The following is a 20942-nucleotide window of genomic DNA, read 5'->3' as shown; positions in this document are numbered from 1 at the left end:
GGGGGCTGCCGTCAATGAGAATTTAGTTCCTCTCTGGCTTGACCCTTTTTGCCTTTTTGCATCTCGATGTTATTTCTATTGTTATCTGTCTGTATTATTATTATTATTATTATTATCTTATTATTTAGGCAAATGAAGTTATTATAAATAAATAAATAAATAAATAAATTAAGCTGACGCGTACGCTTACCATATTTGTATATTGGCTGATATACCATAATGGCTAAGCCAATAAAAAGTCTTGAATTGCATTATCCAATGATCCAGTTTTTAATAATTAACAATTATTCTACGAGCGCGCGTTGGATATGAGATGATAGATAGCCAACGAGGCGCGTAGCGCCTCGTTGGCTATAGTCATCTCATATCCAACAAGCGAGAGCGGAATAACTGTTTTATTAAAAAAAACGCCCCCAAGAATCTTCTCGACTTTATTTTGTGAGAGGAAACCGGATTTAACAATGTACCGAAATTATATTGTGGTATATTGGCTCATATACCGTAACGGCTGAGCCAATAAAAAGTCTTGAATTGCATTATCCAATGATCTAGTTTTTAATAAAACTGATTACTACTCACATTCATTTTCACTGAAATATGGACAAAACTTCTGAAAACTTTAATGGTAATTTTACCGTCACAAATACAGTAGGCAACTCCTATATAGCATATTAGTCTAGGCAAGTTGTGTACAGAGAACAAAACGCTAATAATTTCAACAAGAAGTAAGCTTCTGGGAATAATGACAAACTCTTCAATAACAGCTAGCCACAGTAAATGTCACAGCCATCCATTCTGTCTATAGTACCAGTTATTGGGTCACTTCACATTACCTTAAACGGAAGAGAATATAAGAAACAACAACTTCAAGAACATGAAACACAGCAAAGTGAAATGTAACTAAGCTGATTTGAAATTCATTGCGCCATTCGTTTCTAATAACACAAGAAAGTGAAGGAAAGAAACGGCACCAGTTTTACTGATGAGACAAGGCCCACGCAATTTTTGGAGGTAAATGGACTAGTTAGACCGAAAGCTACATAGACAAACAATTAATAAACTGACAATAGTGAGGGATTTGGGGGCCAATTGATAAATAAGTTTTACCTAAGTTTTTCCTCTAGTTAGCCCATGAAGCTCGAAACGGCAATAATAAAAATTACCTCCAAAACACGGTAAAAAAATAAGCTTAAAACGTAGTTGATTGAGTTAAGACCATAACCATTGTTAAGACACATGCCAACCTACCATGTACAACAGACTTGGAGAGTAAAAAGGACAAAGACGGTTTTGGGTCATGATTTGGAAAATCCACCAAAACCTCCCTAAAAATAATACGCCGACGGTTGTAGTAAGAGCGACTTACGAACGAATCTTACCAACGGTCAAACATTTGGTGACAACAGACAAAAAATTGATTCGGCTCATATTCTCAAGTTAGTTAGGCCTTATGGTGAAATAAAGCACTGCATACTTCGTTTGGCTGAATAGCGATATATTTTCGAGAAAATCGATAATAACTGAATTTCGACCAAATGCCGGTTTTGAAGCTCAAAATTTCAGACTAATCTCGGAGCGTCGCGCCACGAATTGAAAACACTTGGACCGATAACAACTACCAAATCTTGAAAACAACATCAAAACATAGCAATTTAAGCAATTCTTGATGGTTTATTTACACAATCTAACTGAATTTAACCGACCTTCTTCTAACAAGATTAAAAATAGGTAAAAACTAACCCGTTAACCTTATTTTACTATGTGCTATACAAAATAATCGACTGAAAATCTGGATTTTGGAAGGCGAAGTGTAGTTTTTTTCGATCTCCAAAGGATTTTTTAGGGAAATGATTCAGTGCGATTTTATCAAATTTTAAAGTTGGATAAAATGAGCTGATTTGACGATGCCGTCAGTTGTTCGAAAGTGTTCACATTCAAACACAAACTCCATTGTTTCGCATTTTACATCCAATCTACATCTTATTTAATATAACATCATCTTACCGTCCATATTGCTGCATCACAAAAGGGGATTGCAGTCCTAAAGTTGTTGCATTGTTCCCTCAATAGCGATAGAACTTGGCAGGATAGTCAACACCTGATAATAATTGTTGACAAAGCGTATCTCGGGATTTCTCTATTCCCACTCCGTTGAAACACTTTGCGTAAGAGATCTTGTATAAGTCTACAACCGAACCCATTCTCAAAGACCCAGGGGCTGAGTCGATTTCAAGTTGGGGCATGAAGAGCCCGTGGGGACATTGTCTTACAAAACTAGTTCCAAACGGTCGCAGTCGTTCTGCCATCTGATTGGTGCCAGGAAATCTTTGTGTTTTTCTGCCCAATCAGAGTAACGTGTACTTTAGAAACCTTTCGTGTGTTTTAACACGGACATCTATGCGCTCAGTTGCTCGCTATGATTGTTTGGACCGTGCAACGGTGATTTGCTTGAGGTGAAAAGTTTCAGTCTCAGCACACAATGTAAGAGAGATCGATCAGATTGTCCGTGAAAATTTTACAGGAAATTATACTGAATACTTTCGCAGGTATCACGAGAGAACGTGTTTTAAAGTTTGCGAGGTTTTTATACAACACGATGGTTGAAGTCATTGATATGTCGCTTTAAACGTTAAACGACATTTAAGCTTAAATCTTTCTAGATTTTTTGCGTAATTTGCTATGACTGAAACTTTGCCAATCCCGTGAAGTTATTTCGTCGCACGGGCCACGCAGGTATGTCGAGCAACTGGCACTTTCGCCTACGTAGCTTTCTGTTTTCTGTGCGCGCCAAAATCTAATCTTCGCTTTGTAGTAAAATCGTTCACAATAGGGCCAAGGTTGCAGAGAACGTTAAGTTCGTAGACGACCTCCAGCAAGCGCTAAGAGAAAGCTTAGCTGTGTTTCCGGTTAGCTAATTAAAATCTGAACAAAAAATTATTAATGCAGTAAATGGTTTGAACCCGGGGGTAACATGTGAAGGTGTCGTCTGATCGTCCGGGTGAGTGTAGTCCTGCGAAGGACTGTTGTCGGTGGTAGTGACTGACGTTTCGACAACCTGTGCGGAAGTCATCATCAGAGTCGAGTGAATGATTGTCAAGTGGATGATCAACAATCATTCACTTGACTCTGATGATGACTTCAGCACAGGTTGTCGAAACGTCAGTCACTACCACCGACAACAGTCCTTCTCAGGACTACACTCACCCGGACGATCATACTACACCTTCACAAAAAATTATTAACGAGAACATCGTGAGGAGAGATGTTTTCGGGTAGTTACCGAAGTGGTTTGGAAAGAGTTTAATCTTTCAACTGCTGCCTACAGTGTTGAAATTCTTGAGCTGGGAAGACCACGGATTCTCTTCTAGTCCCTTGGTCATTGTCATTTCACCTCTTCTGTCGATTGTTGAAGACCAAGTTAAATACCTTTGATCATTGGGAATCGATCCGATGCTGCTTTCAATGGGAAAAACAAAACCAAAGACCAAGAAATATTGGATGGAAAGGGCGGGTTTGCTTTATTGCAAATGTCAGCTTAGTAGTACAGGGTCATCTACCCACATCTAATAAACAACAGTTTCCACGCTTAGCTTTTCTTTTTTTTCAAGCGTAGATTGGATTAGATTTTGGCACGCACGGAAAGATACGCTAGTACCAGTTGCTCGACATACCTGCGTGGCCCGTGCGACGAAATAACTTCACGGGATTGGCAAAGTTTCAGTCATAGCAAATTATGTAAAAAATCTAGAAAGATTTAAGCTTAAATCTCGTCTAACGTTTAAAGCGACATATCAATGACTGCAACCATCGTGTTGTATACAAACCTCGCAAACTTGAAAACACGTTCTCTAGTGATACCTGTGATACTATTCAGTATAATTTCTGGTAAAAATTTTCGCGGACAATATGATCGATTTCTCTTACATTGTTTGTTGAGACGGAAACTTTTCACTTCAAGCAAATCTCCGTCGCACGGTCCAAACAAACATAGCGAGCAACTGAGCTACCAGGATATATGTCCGTGTTAAAACACACGAAAGGTTTCTAAAGTACACCTTACTCTGATAGGGCAGAAAAACACAAAGATTTTCTGGCACCAATCAGATGGCAGAACGACTGCGACCGTTTAGAACTAGTCTTGTAAGACAATGTCCCCAGGGGCTCTTCATGCCCATACTTGAAATCGACTCAGCCCCTGGGTCTCCGAGGATATAACCGAACCGTGAACCAAATGTAAGCGCAATGTTGCTAGTTCAGAAACATGATTCTCACGTGCAGAATAACGCTAATTAATTCCAAATGAGGACTACTGAGATAAAACGCAAAAATAAAAAATTGGACTATGAAGCACGTGGTTTCAAGAACTAAGGTCGTCTGTTACATATACGAAACAGGAGTAAACAGTTATCTAACTCCTATCATAATTGAATGTATCATAATTGAATGTTTATGGTACTTCGGGGGATATCGATAAAGCTCATTTTAGGTATAAAAAAAAGCGAAAGATCTGCAAAGGGCATAGCCCATAATACATCACTGCAGATGTGCGACAAAGAAAAGTGTTGTGTTCGAATATTTGTTTATTTAAAGGAAGTTTTATAAGGGTCAAACCTGCAAAACCACAACTTTCGCTGAAATATTTGTAAAAGCCAACGTTCGGAATCTTTATATTTAGACTACTTCTTCTCCAGAGGCTTCTGTGCCTTGTTAAGTTACTCGTGCTGGTTGTAAGACTACGACTCACGGAGCACGTTCATATTTTTCGCACGCACCTTTTCCCGGCAGCAGTCCGAAAAAAGCTCACATCTGGAAATAAAACCATTTCTACGTAGCTCGGAACTCAAGAAACGCTTCGAGTAATCACTGCACCAGCTGACACCGCAGACTCGACTGCGAGTCGGTAAACCTACATCAAATACTTGCATTTTCGAAACAGTGGCTTTGAAAAATCAACTCAACTAGTTAGTTATTTAGTATTCTTTTCCAAGAAGGTAGCCAAATAGTGATCTATCCCCCTCAAATAAGGTCGGGTCCAAAGCTAGCAATGCATTATATGACGAAACATTATAGAGCGTGGCTGATGCGGAATGAATGCCCAATTGCTCTCAATCCGCCTTGAACAGGCAAGAAGAGGTATAATTACTGTTTCCTGTTTTCTGGATCGTCTGTTGAAGTCACAGTGCACTCTTACTATAGCTATGAACGAGCTGTAGATATCCCTATGAGGAGAACGACAAGCAATGCTGTTGCAGAGTTCACATCTTTTCTCTGCAACTCATTTTATCAGTAAACGAAAATGCCAGTTTGAAGCACCCGTGTCACATTTTCTCATAGCGTAACACCCGGTATTTCTCAATTGAGAATGTGGGTAGTACCCAAGTGAAATGATCGTCTGGGCCATCTGAGCCGTCTTATGCCGCTTATTTGAGGCATTGTCTGGAGCAGCCAATGAAATCGCTTTATGGAATAATCCACGTTCGCCCGCGAGTAACAAATTCCACAACATGCCGTTTGGTAAGCCTTCAGCGAGATAGTGGTTTTTCTTCGTGAGGAAATACATTGGCGAAACGTACTCGTATCTCAGATGAACAGAGAGGTCTTTTAGAGCGGTTTTTTGCAGGAGGGATGGTTGGAACGGCAACCATGTACAAGGAGATGGTTTTAAAAGCGTCAACGGACACTGGTTTGACGAAGGCACAAGTCCAGGTAAGCTTATTAAATCATTTGGTTAACCTCGGCTGTAGCTTTATACCAGGTTGTGCCGCATTTTATCTCAATAATTCCACAAATCAAACAAAACTAGCAATTCGTATACATCGTAGATGCATTTATATGTCAATAATAGCCTAACGCTTAAAGTTAATTGGATGTTATTTAGATCGTGATGAGGTACAGTTTCTATACTATCAGACAGTTAACTCTGCTTTAATTACTCAAGCTCAAGATCATTCACGTTCATCATACATGTGTATTTGCATTTCAAGGTAATCCATCGATTTCTAAAATTTAAGGTTTTTATTTGAAAACATTAAAAACATAAGAAGATCATATGCAAAGAGAACATCCAATAAATTAACGCGGAAGTTTTATTGAAATCTGATGACTACATTGGCCGTCACCGAAATTATGCACCAATTAATTAAAATTTAGACAGCTCTGAAACACGATTTGACTTTTACTTTCTGTGTTATCCACGTTGCCATTCTTGTGTGACAGAGTCACTTAGGCTTATTTCCTACTTAAAACATGTTTGTTCTGTTTATTCTATTTTATGGAATTTTAGCGATTTGTTAGTAATGTGTTAATTCTGTTAGTAATGTGTTAATTGTATTATTCCTTTAACTGCCGATTTCCCTTATGTAATTCCTGTTTAATTGCCGATTTCCCTTATGTAATTCCTGTTTAATTAATCGCTCCTAGCCCAAATTTGGTTTTAAGTTATTTTTACCTTTTCCTGTATTTTACTATAAGTTACAACTGTTTGCTCGGTGAGTTCAGTTGATTTGTTGCCTTCCTGAGAGTGTCTTTAAAGCGGATTCTAAGCTATACTAGCTTTTGGTATGTTTCAGTATTTTATGTTTGTTTGAGCCCTAAGCTTAGCATGTAGTTGTTTCCATTGTATTTTTGTAGTGATTTTCGGGTTAGAATTTGCTTAGTTTAGCCACATACTCTTTTTATCTTACTACTGTATCTTATTTATTTTCTCTGCTATATGAACTTCAATTGTTTTCGTTTAGCAGCTGTAATATTTTGCTTACCTGCTTCCAATTCATTGTTGCTATGATTCCTGTGTTTTCAGAACCAAATTATGGGTTCATTACACTAGTAATTTCATTTTCTCCTTTCACTGTTTTATACTGTATTAGCTCAAGTTGTAATATTAAGCCTAGCTTGTAATCTTTGTTGAATTCATGCCTGGTGTAGCAATCACTATTTTTGATAGTTTCTGTCACACAATTTCCTGTTTTCAAGTACTTTGTTTGTTTCCTTTCTTTACTGAATTATTTCTGTCTGTAGGTTATCTTTTACTGTTAAGTACTTTTTCCTAAGTCATTTTAATCTTGCTACATCATTTGGCTCATTGGAACTTTGTTTTCTTATTTATTGTTTAGTGTCACTCGTTCCCGTTTTTTTTATTTTACCGTTGCATTTATTTGCTGTGTAATAAACTTGTAAATCTTCCCTCGGATCTTTTGTTCTTACGTCGACCGTTTTGGCCGTCTTACACTTGTATCATAATAATATTTTTGACTGATACCATAATTAAATTTGGCAACAGCTGGTATTGTTTGTAAAATATTTTTCGTCTTTTCCAATAAACTTGCGTGTCACTTCCTGTCTCGATTAGGCTCTTCTACATGCGGGTGGAAGCCAACATGAAATTATAATTTGTAATTAATGAATAAAATTTTTTTTTATTTGTTTTGTTTTGTTTTGTTTGACTACAACTGTACGAATTTAAGATAGTTGTATTATTATTATTAGTGTTTTTATTATGCAAACCCACAAGCTCATTTTGTCAAAGCAAGGTTTGGTTTATCCTAGGTTAGGAAGAAGTAGAGGGTGTCTGTTGTAGGTCTAATAATAATAATAATAATAATAATAATGATAAAGGAGTTTCCATAAAGAGCGGTTACCGGCGGTCTACCGGTACCTGTAGGACCTCTTCCTGCCATCTGTTTGGATTTCACTAGTGAAAATAAAAAGTGATTTTAGTGGTCACAGCTGTCAATTAGACCTTCAATGGCCGCTTATAAGTATTGTTATTGAAACCCCTGATAATAACACCTTTATTTAGACACGATAGTGTTTAGAGCTGAACAGCCTGTGGGGTTGTGTATAAATCCAAATAAACTGTAAATGAGGTAAATTCAAATGATTATGGTTTTTGAGGAAAGGGGAAAACTGGAGTACCTGGAGAAAAACCTCTCAGAGCAGAGTAGAGAACCAACTAACTCAATCCACTTACGATGCAGGGTCCAGGAATAATACCCAGAACACATTGGTGGAAGGCGAGCACTCTCACCACTACGCCAACTCTGCTCCCTCTGTCTGTTGTCTAAAGCATATTAGATACTATATTCAAGCATGTACGAATACTGTAACTAGTGGCAAGGCATTATTGCAGTATTTCTCAATAGTTCTGATGCATACCTCCTCTTTCTCCTCTCCTCTTCCTTTTTCCTCATGATAACACATTTTATGGTCTTTGATCAAAATTAATATAATTAAAAATAGTTTATGCATGTTTATTCAGCTGTCATCAGTGATAATTATTACTAATTTTAGCATAATGAGTAATATAACACTTACACTGAATGATTTTTGCAGAAGTGGTCGGGAATCAGAAAAGAAAAAGGCCACAAGTATCATCTTCTTCTGCAGATGCCACATTAAAAAGATTCAAAGGTGTCTAAGGACCAAATTCTTACAATTTATTTTGTGCTGAATTCTTTAAGACAGGTACTTGTATTAGAAGGAAAATATATTTGATTTACAGATACTCAGTCATTTTCTTACAATGCTGATATTGTCATTATTTTTCATTTCAGTCCTGTTTTATCCATACTTACTACATTGTATAGGTGCAGTCAGTTGTGGCTTAATGTAAGTTATAAGTAGGAATTAGCATTAAATACAGCTGTAGGTATGGCCCTGGATTCAAATACTTTTTAAAGCAGGGATAAAGACGATATCGTTAAAAGACGGAAATTGACAGTTCACAGACAGGTTTATAACAATCCATTACTACAGATTGTTAAGACCCTAGATAGTTTTCCAGCCTGGAAAATCAAGTGCACAGCTGCCTATTTCCCCCTGGCTTCCAGCTATTATCTACATTCCTTGTCAAACCTGAGTTTTTGGTTTCATGTTTGTTTTTATGTACACTATACTCACATGTAAATCGATAGCAACACTGTAAGGATCACAAATTTCTCAAATTAATTCAAAGTTTACTGTTTAATGTAATGGTTATGAGTTCTTGTAAATGCACAATGTTTGTGCAGGAGGTCAAGGGTTTGAGCCCCGGCCGGACCAACACTCAGGGGCTTAAAATAGTTGAGAAAGATATGCTACCTTTCTATAACATAAAGAAATGTTTAGATATTCTAGTTTTCTTGGATAGGGACAATGAAATGGAGGTCCTGTCTCCTGCAGCGTTAGGGGCAGGAGACGTTAATTTCCCACGCACCAGAATACTGTGTGATGGATGTCCTCCCTTGGGGTGGGATGGGTGGTAAACAGGACCCCCATTGATACCAGTGTTTACAACACTGAAGGGGCTATCCTGTATGTCTACTCTAGACTCTCTTCCAGATAGGAGGGGGTCTCAGGACAAATACGTGTATACATGCATACCAATACAAGTTGATCCAGCACTGCCTGACAAATGACTAAAACCTGTATAATGGGTTGTAAGTAATGTCAGTTGCATACAACCCATTATGTTGTATAATGCGTAATGTCATGATTAAGTATTGTTACTGCTTGACATCATAGCTATTAATATTAGGAACAATGGTTTTGATTTGTGTTATTGTAGCCTATAAAAGTAATTGTTTTCTCACTCAGACATTCTTTTCAGAACTGCTCTAGCTTGCATGAAGTTTTGGAAAGGAAACAGGCCTTTCATTGATACCTTGACATTTTTCAAGTGGTCAAATGTAGGCTTTATTGCAGATCACAATACAATTTATAATTATTTTGAATCATCAATGTGTTGATAGCTCATTGTTGGGAAATGACTGATCTTTAATTTAGTAATCAGTAAGTGTTATGTGGCTGTAATGTGGTCTTGACTGACATCAATGCATGTGATTAGTGCACTTGGTCATATATTTTTCATGAATCATATATGTTCTTTTACTGAGTTGCAGATGAATGTAAAGGTCTTACCTACCAACAGAAGAATAAGAAAGCATCTGAAAAGTGGTGAGAAAGAAGTGACATGGAGAAAAAAAAGTTTGTGGATTCTGCAAAAGTTAATAAAGAATTAAATGTCAAAGTATCAGAACTCACGGAGGAGCAGAAAAGAAAACTAATTGATAGACACAGAAAGAAACTTTTGGAAGAGGTACTATTAATACAGCTGTGTATGTTCACCCTGATAGAGTTAAGATGCCTACCTTCAAAAAACATTAATAATACTAACGGTAATTATGAGTTATTCATATTGAGCATTTCCTTAGGGGATTTAAAAGAAGTATTTTCGGGTCAGACCTATATCTTAATAATTAAGACTGAAGATAATATAACCTTTTTAATTGCCTTATTTTATTGCATGTATAGATCCTGGTTCTTGAAGATTTGGGTTGTCAGACATCCACATTATACCTGGATATCAGTGGTGAAATGTACAACCTTGGATCTAGGGCTGGAACAGCATTTCTTGCAACTAATCAAGAGATAAACATAAAATTTCGAGAATATTTTGGTAAGAAGACAATATTTGCTTTCAAACAGTGAAATTTTATGTGACAAGTTCACCATAATTATTCACTTTGAGTGAGGTTAAGAATATGGAATCGAGTGTACTATTTTGCATTTTAAACCAAAGATGGCATCTGCAGCCAATATCCTAATTGTGGATTGTGGCCATATAATAGATGATAGGTTCTTAACCAACACTTGATCAACCGTTTTCCTCCCCAGTCCTGCCTCTCTCTTGTTTTATAGTGTACATTGTGTATATTTTCTAGTGTTTGATTGCCCTCGCCTTAGCAGGCAATACATTAAGATTTTAATAAAGCAATTACCCTATATGAGTTACCCTTACAAACAGAGCACTGCAGATATTTCATTCACTGTTTAAGGTTTGCCATTTTGTGGGAAAACTGGAACATAAAACATCCTTTTTGTGGGTGTTGGTGGACCTCGTGAAGTGTCCATTAATGGAAGCTAAGAACTATGAAAAATGAATGTAACAGTTTGGCACTTTGTTTCAAGAAAGGGAGCATGTCTTCAAGAGCTGCATCAAAGATGATGTTAATAAGTAAGATCAAGATGCGGACACTGCTGTGATCTTAGCAAACAGGACAATGTCTTGATTGAGTCACCTATATAACAATTTTGCCATCTACCTTAGAGTCTGAGACAAGGAATTTCAGTGAGGGGTTGCATCTCATGGGACTACAGTACAAAATCCTATTTGACAGGGACTGGTTTTGATACCAAGAATAATTTATTTTCAAGTACTCCAGAGTTTTTAAACATTAATGTTATAGGTGTTGTGACTTTTTCAAAATTATGGTACATGTATGTAAGTTGAACCACAAAGAAGTGTATGGGCCATTTAATAGAATCCTCATGTGAAACTTACATGTAGCTACCATTTATATCTTGTTTACATATTAAGGCTGTTGTTCACTTTCTGTTTTATAGGTGCAAATAATCAGCAATTTACTATTGCTCATGTGCAAGACCTTTTCAACAAGAAATACAGTATTTAAAAAACTGCAGAAGTTGTCATTAAACAACCACGTTTTGTATGTAACTGATGGTTTGAGTTACAAATGGAATGTACTAAAGGAATGTAAATTTCAGTTTAATGCATGTATGAATTATTTCAGAAATAGAATTTTTCTGGTTTAGTTAAGAAACAGAATTAATTACAGTGATGTTTTAAATAATGATCAAGTACTGGGAAAGAACATTATCCGCACTGCCCATGGCCCTCTTTACTTTGAGTGTTGTGCAAATTTGCATTCTGGGGAGCCATTTTGTTTACCAGGGGCCATTCGCTCTGTTATTTTAGTTACACTTAGTCAACAAGGATTGTGTACTGTGTAAAAAGGGCTCAGTTAAGGACCAAAACAGTTACAGTAATTACTTCCTCAAAGACATGGCTTTTGCTAGAATGTTATGAATAATTTGTTGTTTTTCTACTGAGGCCAACTCAAAACCAAAATTCACTGCTAATTTTTTACTTAGATATGCAAACATTTGTAAGTAGCGAGCAGAATGGTCATGAGTGAAAGTTGTCTAAAGTTCCATCATCTGCCTTAGTTGAGCTCTGAAGGAAGTCTTAGGGTAATAATTTACTGTAAGTAAATTTAAGGTATTTTTGCAGTCACAAATTTGATTAATTAAAATTTATTAAATTAATTTGCTGAACATTTCACTGATAAATGAACTTTAAAATCCCTCCATCTGGTTTGAAATCAGGCTAGATTGCTGTATCAAAGTTAGGTCAATTTAATTCCATAAAGGTATAACCAAAATGCAACTGTTCATTCACATCATGCCGCATTAGACCAATCAATGGAAATGAAATCATTGATCAATTTAGCTACATTACAATAAAATGTTAAATAGTATAATCTAAGTGAAGAGAATGACCCAATATTGATTCTAGAACCTAAGTGATAATAATTAGCCTAAGAGAATACACTCTTGATTGAAATGCCAAGACCAAGTATTATGCTGGAGCCAGAAAGTGTTTTGTTAATGAAAGTCATTTAACCCTTTAAGCATACTTTTGAATGTTAACTCTATAGTTCATTTTCAAGGAATTGCTTTTTCTTTTGCTTTTATTTGCTTTTTCTTTAAATGCCTTAAAGGTTGTATTAATTTATTGTTTTGTCGTGTAAATTTTAAGACGTCTAAATATAACATCAGAAATGGTGAAGTTACACTGGGGAAAGGCCTTTCTGGAACTGATGTTTTTAAGTTTTCTTTTTTAATCATATTGTAGACCTGTGGAATTGTCTTCCACTACACATTAGAATGATTGAATCTTTCTCATCATTTAAGAACAGTATTAATGAATTTTATCAAAACAAATTTAATGGAAATAAGGATAGATTTTTGTAATTAATTATTAATTATTGTCATGTTAATTATACTATTTGAGCTACTATATTATACGTAAAAATTTTTTTTCTCTTCGTTGAGGCAGTTTATTTTTATGAGGAATCTTCGAATTCTGTATAAACTGACCTAATTATTCAGATCTTTTGAATTTTTTATTTTTTAAATAATCATTAATTTATCTTTAATTTGTATATTATGTTAAGACCTGTATAAATAAAATTGAGTATATTAAAAAATTAAATTAAATTGTTACTGCGGACTTGTCACGTATTGGATTAAAACAACACATCATTTATCTTTAATGCTCTCCACTGAACAAGTTTCATATCAGTATATTAAGTGTACTTCACCAGGACCGAACTTATATGGTTTATATTCTTATGAAACGTAGCCATAGTAAAGTCACTTTGAATTTGGTGATTCGTTGCAAATAATTTCACAACTATAAAATATCGTCGTTTAATTAATACAAATCACCTTTGAGGGAAAATTTCCTTGGTTTCTTCTCATTATTTCTTTTCTGATAGTAAATATCTGCTGTTTTTTAAAAAAAATTGAATTGTACTGTATTGAATTAATTATATTCAATGTGAGAGCAATCGTGCGTTCGGAGAAAAGAGAAAGGCAAATCACTGATGGACACTAATAGCTTTGACCTTAGTTTGAGCTGAACAATCAACTCTGATTTTACAGTTACGAAGCTAACTACACTTGCTAGGGAGATTATTTTTAGTAGCATTAAATATTTATTTCTTTTTTGGATAGATTGTAAAGATTGTGATAACTGTCAATCATACAGTTGTTCATGACTTTTTTGATGAGGTATTTTACGTCGCACCGATTTTGAGCTTGTCGCTTGTTTTCAAAGATGGAACACTTGGCAGGTCTGAATGGGACCTCCTTTTGAAATTCAGCTGAGATTTTGGATGCCACGCTCAGAGGTCGTATGGCGACAACCATAATCCAACATGTATCGTTAATAACTGCAATGTATTATGTCATAAATACGCCAGTCTGATACTGAGTCGTCGCTGCAAACACAGGACATAACTTTAGATATAGGGTGGGTGAAGAGCAAAGAAAATGACTAATAAAACAGGGTTGAGTGAGCCACTGGCTACCCCCAAATTTCATATATTTAGAAAATATAAACAGAAAAATGAGGTTGATTTCGCGAGGTTCCAGTGATTACCTGTACACCCCGCACTAACAGGCCGGTTAATGACCCCAATTTTCCAAAAATTAGAAAATAGCTGAAAACGGGGTTGTTCTTGCGAAGTTTCCAGTGATTACCTATACCCCCCACCAAAACACCGGTGAATGACCCCAATTTTCAGACATCTAGAAAATAACGAAAAACAGGGTCGAGTTCAGAAGTTTCCAGTCATTAGAATACTCAGACGATTTGGATGTACAAGACGTCGGCGTGGAAGTAATTTGAATGAGGTGGTAGAAGCAGTCGAGGAGGAACTCAAGGGGAGTGGAAGCCTTCTCGGATATCGAGCAATGCATCAGAGACTCATCAATCAGCACGGTCTTGCTACTACGAGGGAAGTCGTTCGACATGTTTTGAGGGTTTTTGATCCTGAAGGGGTGGAGCATAGGTCACAGCATAGACTACGACGACGAATTTACAGGTGTAAAGGACCAAATTACTTATGGCACATTGACGGCTACGACAAACTAAAACCGTTTGGATTCTGCATTCATGGTGCAATTGATGGCTTTAGTCGAAGGATCCTATGGCTGGAGGTTGCATCTTCGAACAACGACCCTCGTATAGTAGCTCAATATTTCTCAGACTATGCAAGACAGTTAGGAGGTACGGAAAGGATTGTACGTGGAGATAGGGGATCTGAGAAAAGGAACTTAGCAGCTACTCAGCGTTTCTTTCGGCGGTCCATGAGTGACGACTTTGCAGGTGATAAAAGTTTCATGTATGGGAAATCTACAGCAAACCAAAGAATTGAAGCATGGTGGGGACGTTTGAGGCAAGGATGTGCAGAATGGTGGATTACATTTTTTAAGGACTTGAGAGATTCTGGTTTGTATCCCGATGATGATATAATACACCGCGAATGCCTGAAGTTCTGTTTCATGGATGTCATACAAAGTGAACTACACACAGCTGCACTGGAATGGAATGTTCACCGAATTCGACCGTCTAGCAATGTGGAATCTCCGTCGGGAAAGCCAGATGTACTCTACTTCGTTCCAGCATCAGCTGAGACTCAAGATTACATGACTCCTGTTGACATCGACGAAATCGAAATCGCACAGGATACGTGTGCCGAGCAACCACAAGCGAAAGGATGTCCCTACTGTAAAGAGCTCTGCGATCTAATCATGGAGGATGAAGGTCTAGAGCCAGCTACAACAGCAGAGGAAGCTCTCCAACTCTACTTAGATCTACTGGACCATATTAATGCCATACCATAGAAGAATGGTTGAATTTCATTCCTGTTCACAGGCTACCCAGCATGAGCAGTGTTTTTGGTACACTCAAAAACAAAGCTTTGTATGCGGTTAGTTAAGGAGCTATGTTAGGTTCGCAAATATTCAGTTTGGCCAAATGTACATTGCAAGGTATTTATTAAACAACAACAAACATATGAAACATATGTGTGAACTGCGGTTATGAGATGAAACATATGTGTGAACTGCGGTTATGAGATGAAACATATGTGTGAACTGCGGTTATGAGATGAAACATATGTGTGAACTGCGGTTATGAGAATTCGGTCGAATGCGGTTTACTCATAACCGCAGTTCACACATATGTTTCATATGTTTGTTGTTGTTTGATTTATCATCTACGGGTTTATGTCGAATTAATTTGATGGCCTGCTCCCAGTTGGCTTGTTAGCTCAATTGGTAGAGCGCTGCACTAGTATCGCAGAGGTCAGTGGTTCGAATCCCGTACAGGCCTGAAATTTTTTTCAGGTCTGATTTTCACTATTGCTCAAATAGTGCTTTACTGCGAAGGATCGTGCTCATATACGTAAGGTATTTATTGTTGGTCAGATCTAATGCCGCTATCATTTTGTAGCTGGATACCGAGCCACACAAGTAAATAAATTAAAAATGCTATTTGAAATCAACTTTATTTCTTCTCTGTTTCCAACATGTTTTCTAAATGTGGAAAGGAACTTAAACTCTTGACACTAAGAACGGATTATTTTCATTCATAAACTACACACCTGTGGGGGAGAGAAATTGCCTGACCCACCATTCACACTCTTTACAGTACAGTGTATTGTAAAGATATCATCTGGCCTGGTTATTCGAAATCTATGAACTCAACAAGGTAGAACAGCAAAGTAAATAGCAGGTAACGAACTATTTTCCATTCTATTTTCCATTTTCCATTAAACCGCCTCCCGGTTAGCTCAATGGATAGAGCGCTGGACTGATGTGCGGGAGGTCGAGGGTTCGAGCCCCGGCCGGACCAACACTCAAGGTCTTAAAATAATTGAGAAGAATATGCTGCCTTTCTATAACATCAAGAAATGGTTAGATATTCTAGTCTTCTCGGATAGGGATGAATAAATGGAGGTCCCGTCTCCTGCAGGGTTAGGGGTAGGAGACGTTAATTTCCCACGCACGAGATTACTGTGTGATGGATGTCCTCCCATGGGGTGGGATGGGTGGGTTGTTGTCTTACGTTTCATACATGAGCCTCTGGCTCGGGCAATATGGGTAACCATGCCCCGCGTAAAGACATTAAACTTTGATTACTGATTACTGATTACTGATTCTGTTTTAAAAGTGTTATGTTAACACAACCTATCAGAGTACACATGAATGACATGTATAAAAAGAAAAGAATAATTAATCCCCTATTGCAATGAGCAGCATTATCCTTATTATCTCAGTGCAAGTATGTCGCCCCCGCAAACCGAACCAAGAGCTTGCAAATCTCCATCTGTTGCCATCCTCACAGCTGTAAAGTCCATCTGTAGTAAGGAAAAATGAGTTTATCTTAGAGAAAAGTATGGAGTCAAACTAGTCAAGTAAAATAAGCCACTTGAGGTGTAATACGAATACGTAAACTGTGAAAAAAAATACATAAAATACTTGCAGGTCCTATGGGTACATTTCCCAAGATAAGAAACACAAAAAGGAAAAATGGCAACAGATACTATAGAATAATACATGGATGTACACAGATATGGAAGTGCTCAACTCAATATATCATGTACAGCAAACAAATAAGATCTTGAGTTTATATGGAATTTCTCTGCAAGTGTTCAACTTAATATATCAAGCAGTAAATAAGTAAGATCTTGAGTTAAATACAAGAGGAGAAATTCCATATGTATACAAGCAACATTTGCCGTATATCATGTTCAACATGTACATGCCATATATCAGGCCCAACATTTGCCCTACATCAAGTTCATCTACTTTGGAATGTTTCATAAATTAGTGGGCAAAGGACTACATGCTTGTCCAATTTGGAAGCAATTAAATTTAAAAAAAAAAAACTTTTTTCTCTCATCCAATTATTTCCAAATCAATTACTTTGGATTCTAGGAATGATAAATAGCTACCAATATAAAAATTATTTTGTATGCAATGAAATTAACCTCACTAAACTCGTTAGGGAGTAAAATTTCTTTCAAATTATTAACTCAAAACCGAGGTTAGTCTGGCTAGTTTTAATACTCACAAAAAAAATTTAATTGGGAGCCATTTATGAAAAGGGTCAAAACTATTCCCAGTGAAGCACAAATAACCGTCCCATCTTGAAGTTAAATGATTAAAGGTTTCTCGAAAGTAAACCAGACGTAACAAGAAGGTAAGGAAAGTGTAAACAGACAATCTGAGGTATCAAATTTAAGTGCGCCACAATCTCGAGTCTAGTACAGGAAACAGTTCTCAACGAGTTCTTACCCTTTCGTCTTTAAACTGTTGGCAAAAGCCATCTTTAATCCCACGTTCTTCTTTTAAAAAATTGAAAACCTAAAGAGAGCTTATTATGTATAAAAAAGGTCACACTGCCGAGGCCTACAAAAGTATTTTTGGCATACCTCAGACTAGTACAATAACCATTCTTGGTCTCACGTTTCAGCCGAACTGCAAATTCAGTACTCACCTAAAAGAAAAGTTAGGTAAAGCTAATAAAGGGTTATACGTTATCAGATGCCTCCGCAAGGAAGGATGTAGCCAAGCAGAAGTAGATGTTTTATTTAATTCCATTGTCCTACCTAATATCACTTATGCTCTATCTGTGCATGGGGCCTCTGAGTCAGAGCTAACTATAGCCCAGCAGTTTTTAGATCGTTGTTTTAAACGTAAATACATATCTAAGAAATTAGTGATAGGTGACTTACTTAAAACGCAAGATCACAAAATTTGTCGCAAGGTTTCAACTATCCTGAGCCATCCTCTTAGAGCCTACTTCCCTGAGACCAAGATCACGAGGTATAATTTGAGAAATAAATCCCCTGTCATGCCCGCTATTCGCACAAACCGTTTTAAGAATACATTTTTTAATAGAATTGTTTTTAAGTATAATGTAGCTTTGTGAAAGTGTACTTCCTGTATTAGATGTAACATAAGATATGTAATTTTATCTTTTGAACAATAAAGACACACAAGACACACAAGACACACAAGACACACAAGACACACAAGAATGCAGCCAAATATAAGTTTTTGTACCTTCAGCATTTCTAATTTGAACGAATGACAGGAGAAAGTGTCAAAATACCTGGTTCGGACCTCCGAAACAAGCTGCTCTTTTAGAGAATTTATGGCAAGTAATTCATGGCAGTCTCCATATAGACTCCCTGTTACCCAGTCTCCATATAGACTCCCTGTTACCCATTCTCCCTGTGTACCCTATGTACCCTGTGTACCCTGTGTACCCTGTGTACCCTGTGTACCCTGTGCACCCTGTGCACCCTGTGCACCCTGTGCACCCTGTGCACCCTGTGCACCCTGTGCACCCTGTGCACCCTGTGCACCCTGTGTACCCTGTGTACCCTGTGTACCCTGTGTACCCTGTGTACCCTGTGTACCCTGTGTACCCTGTGTACCCTGTGTACCCTGTGTACCCTGTGTACCCTGTGTACCCTGTGTACCCTGTGTACCCTGTGTACCCTGTGTACCCTGTGTACCCTGTGTACCCTGTGTACCCTGTGTACCCTGTGTACCCTGTGTACCCTGTGTACCCTGTGTACCCTGTGTACCCTGTGTACCCTGTGTACCCTGTGTACCCTGTGTACCCTGTGTACCCTGTGTACCCTGTGTACCCTGTGTACCCTGTGTACCCTGTGTACCCTGTGTACCCTGTGTACCCTGTGTACCCTGTGTACCCTGTGTACCCTGAGTACCCTGTGTACCCTGTGTACCCTGTGTACCCTGTGTACCCTGTGTACCCTGTGTACCCTGAGTACCCTGTGTACCCTGTGTACCCTGTGTACCCTGTGTACCCTGTGTACCCATGTGTACCCTGTGTACCCTGTGTACCCTGTGTACCCTGTGTACCCATGTGTACCCTGTCTACCCTGTCTACCCTGTCTACCCTGTCTACCCTGTCTACCCTGTCTACCCATGTGTACCCTGTGTACCCTGTGTACCCTGTGTACCCTGTGTACCCGTGTGTACCCTGTGTACCCTGTGTAACCTGTGTATCCTGTGTACCCTGTGTACCCTGTGTACCCATGTGTACCCTGTGTACCCTGTGTACCCTGTGTACCCTGTGTACCCATGTGTACCCTGTGTACCCTGTGATGGTAAGGCCGAGAAAAAGAAGAGAATAACTTTTACACCACCATCATTGAAGAGGCGGCGAACAGCAGATATTCTGGAGGATGAGGGATATAATTTGCAGCCCGGACCATGGACACTCGAAGAGAGCTGTCTTTTAGACTCCGTTGAGTCATTTATTTCGAACACGTGTGTTCTCCCAAGCTACAGAAATATATCAATATTGTATAATTTTGTGAGCAAGAGTCTGCTTGGAAATAATATACAGTTGACTACAGTCACCTCTAAAACAGAGAGGCAAATTCAAGGAAAACTAGAGTTTTTAAGAAAAAAACATTTCGTTCTAAAAAATCTTTACTATGGTATTTCAGTTCTTGATAACCAAGGAAATTCGGACTGATTGTTCTATTACCATATCAAATGGTACTATCTAAAAGACAAATATAGTAAACATCGAGCAGTCTTGACTTCCGCCATTATGTTTAGAAAAAACTATTGCTTTTGAAACTATTTTCAGTGTATTAAGAATCCAAATAATTTTAAAGGCTTATTGTGTGAAATTCAAGATATTCTTTTAAGGCAACAAAATCGCGCGAGGATGTGATGGGCAATGGGCAACACACCCCTTAATTGTCTGTGTAGTACTCAGTTGCCTAGTAAATCAAAATCGCCTTTCAGATCACTCAGTCTTTCAGTCAGGTCGAAGCTAGCACAAAGTTTTATCTGCTAACCAATAAACTTCGTTGATCATACATTGTGGCCTGTGTTTCCATCTGATTGAATATAAAGTGGACACTGTTTTGCAATACGCACAAACTATTAGCTAGCTGCCATAAATCACTCATAAAAGTTAGCGTTATATTAATCTGGTCTTTAATCAAGGGTAAACATAATTTTGAATTGCATTAATTCCACATTCCAACTTCGACATTTTGTTATGTCGTAACTCATTTCGGGATACAATGATTCGCAACTGTAATTAATTTGTAACAGAAAAAACGTAAATCATAAGTATATCGTTAAATTATTCTCTTAATTTCTTCCTTTGTACCCCTATATGAGCGTAATTAATTGAAGTGGAATGGTTGGGGAACCATTCGTCCAATTTCTGTTAGCTTTTTTGACGTAAGCGTGCACAACGTTCAATTTGAACTGACCGACCAATCATTCCGGGGGGACTCCCATATAAAAAGGACTGGGATGCTCGTTGTCTCGCTTAGGGCTGTAAATTTGAAGATAATGGTCTCACTTTGGGTGTTCTGGGAAAAAATTGAGTTAACTTTAGCTGTAAGGGTATCTTTTATGTTTGCACACGATGAAAAATATATTTAAAAATCACAGGAACCAATTGCTCCAGGCTTTATTTACTCGATTCATATCATTAAAGATTGAAATGGTCTCATTTAGGGGTC

The 20942-nt window shown here is 37.7% G+C and overlaps 1 protein-coding gene and 1 long non-coding RNA gene across 7 annotated transcripts; one reads left to right on the top strand and one right to left on the bottom strand.

The window, feature by feature from the left end:
• Window positions 1-596: 596 nt before the first annotated feature.
• LOC148715638 (uncharacterized) lies at window positions 597-2513 on the bottom strand. The gene is made up of 2 exons (XR_015995928.1): window positions 2005-2513; window positions 597-833 (listed from the first exon to the last, which is right to left on the bottom strand). It is a non-coding gene; the product is annotated as an uncharacterized LOC148715638 (long non-coding RNA).
• A 3399-nt stretch (window positions 2514-5912) lies between these two features.
• LOC148715637 (uncharacterized) lies at window positions 5913-12105 on the top strand. Of its 6 annotated transcripts, none has more exons than XM_088746684.1 (6): window positions 5913-6558; window positions 8332-8409; window positions 8553-8607; window positions 9908-10075; window positions 10291-10435; window positions 11383-12105. In XM_088746684.1, exons 4-6 carry the CDS (start codon window positions 9950-9952, stop codon window positions 11448-11450), a joined length of 339 nt encoding a protein of 112 aa, XP_088602810.1. In that variant the 5' UTR covers window positions 5913-6558; window positions 8332-8409; window positions 8553-8607; window positions 9908-9949; the 3' UTR covers window positions 11451-12105. The 6 variants fall into 6 exon arrangements, with proteins under 6 accessions (XP_088602810.1, XP_088602813.1, XP_088602811.1 ...); XM_088746683.1 differs by having other exon boundaries at window positions 5946-6558; window positions 9879-10075; XM_088746687.1 differs by lacking the exon at window positions 8553-8607 and having other exon boundaries at window positions 5933-6558; window positions 9879-10075.
• Window positions 12106-20942: the final 8837 nt, after the last annotated feature.

This window comes from Stylophora pistillata, unplaced genomic scaffold (genome assembly GCF_964205215.1).
Source record: "Stylophora pistillata unplaced genomic scaffold, jaStyPist1.2 SCAFFOLD_63, whole genome shotgun sequence".
NCBI classification, from domain to species: Eukaryota; Metazoa; Cnidaria; class Anthozoa; order Scleractinia; family Pocilloporidae; genus Stylophora; species Stylophora pistillata.
This window is presented reverse-complemented; position numbering and strand designations above follow the sequence as displayed.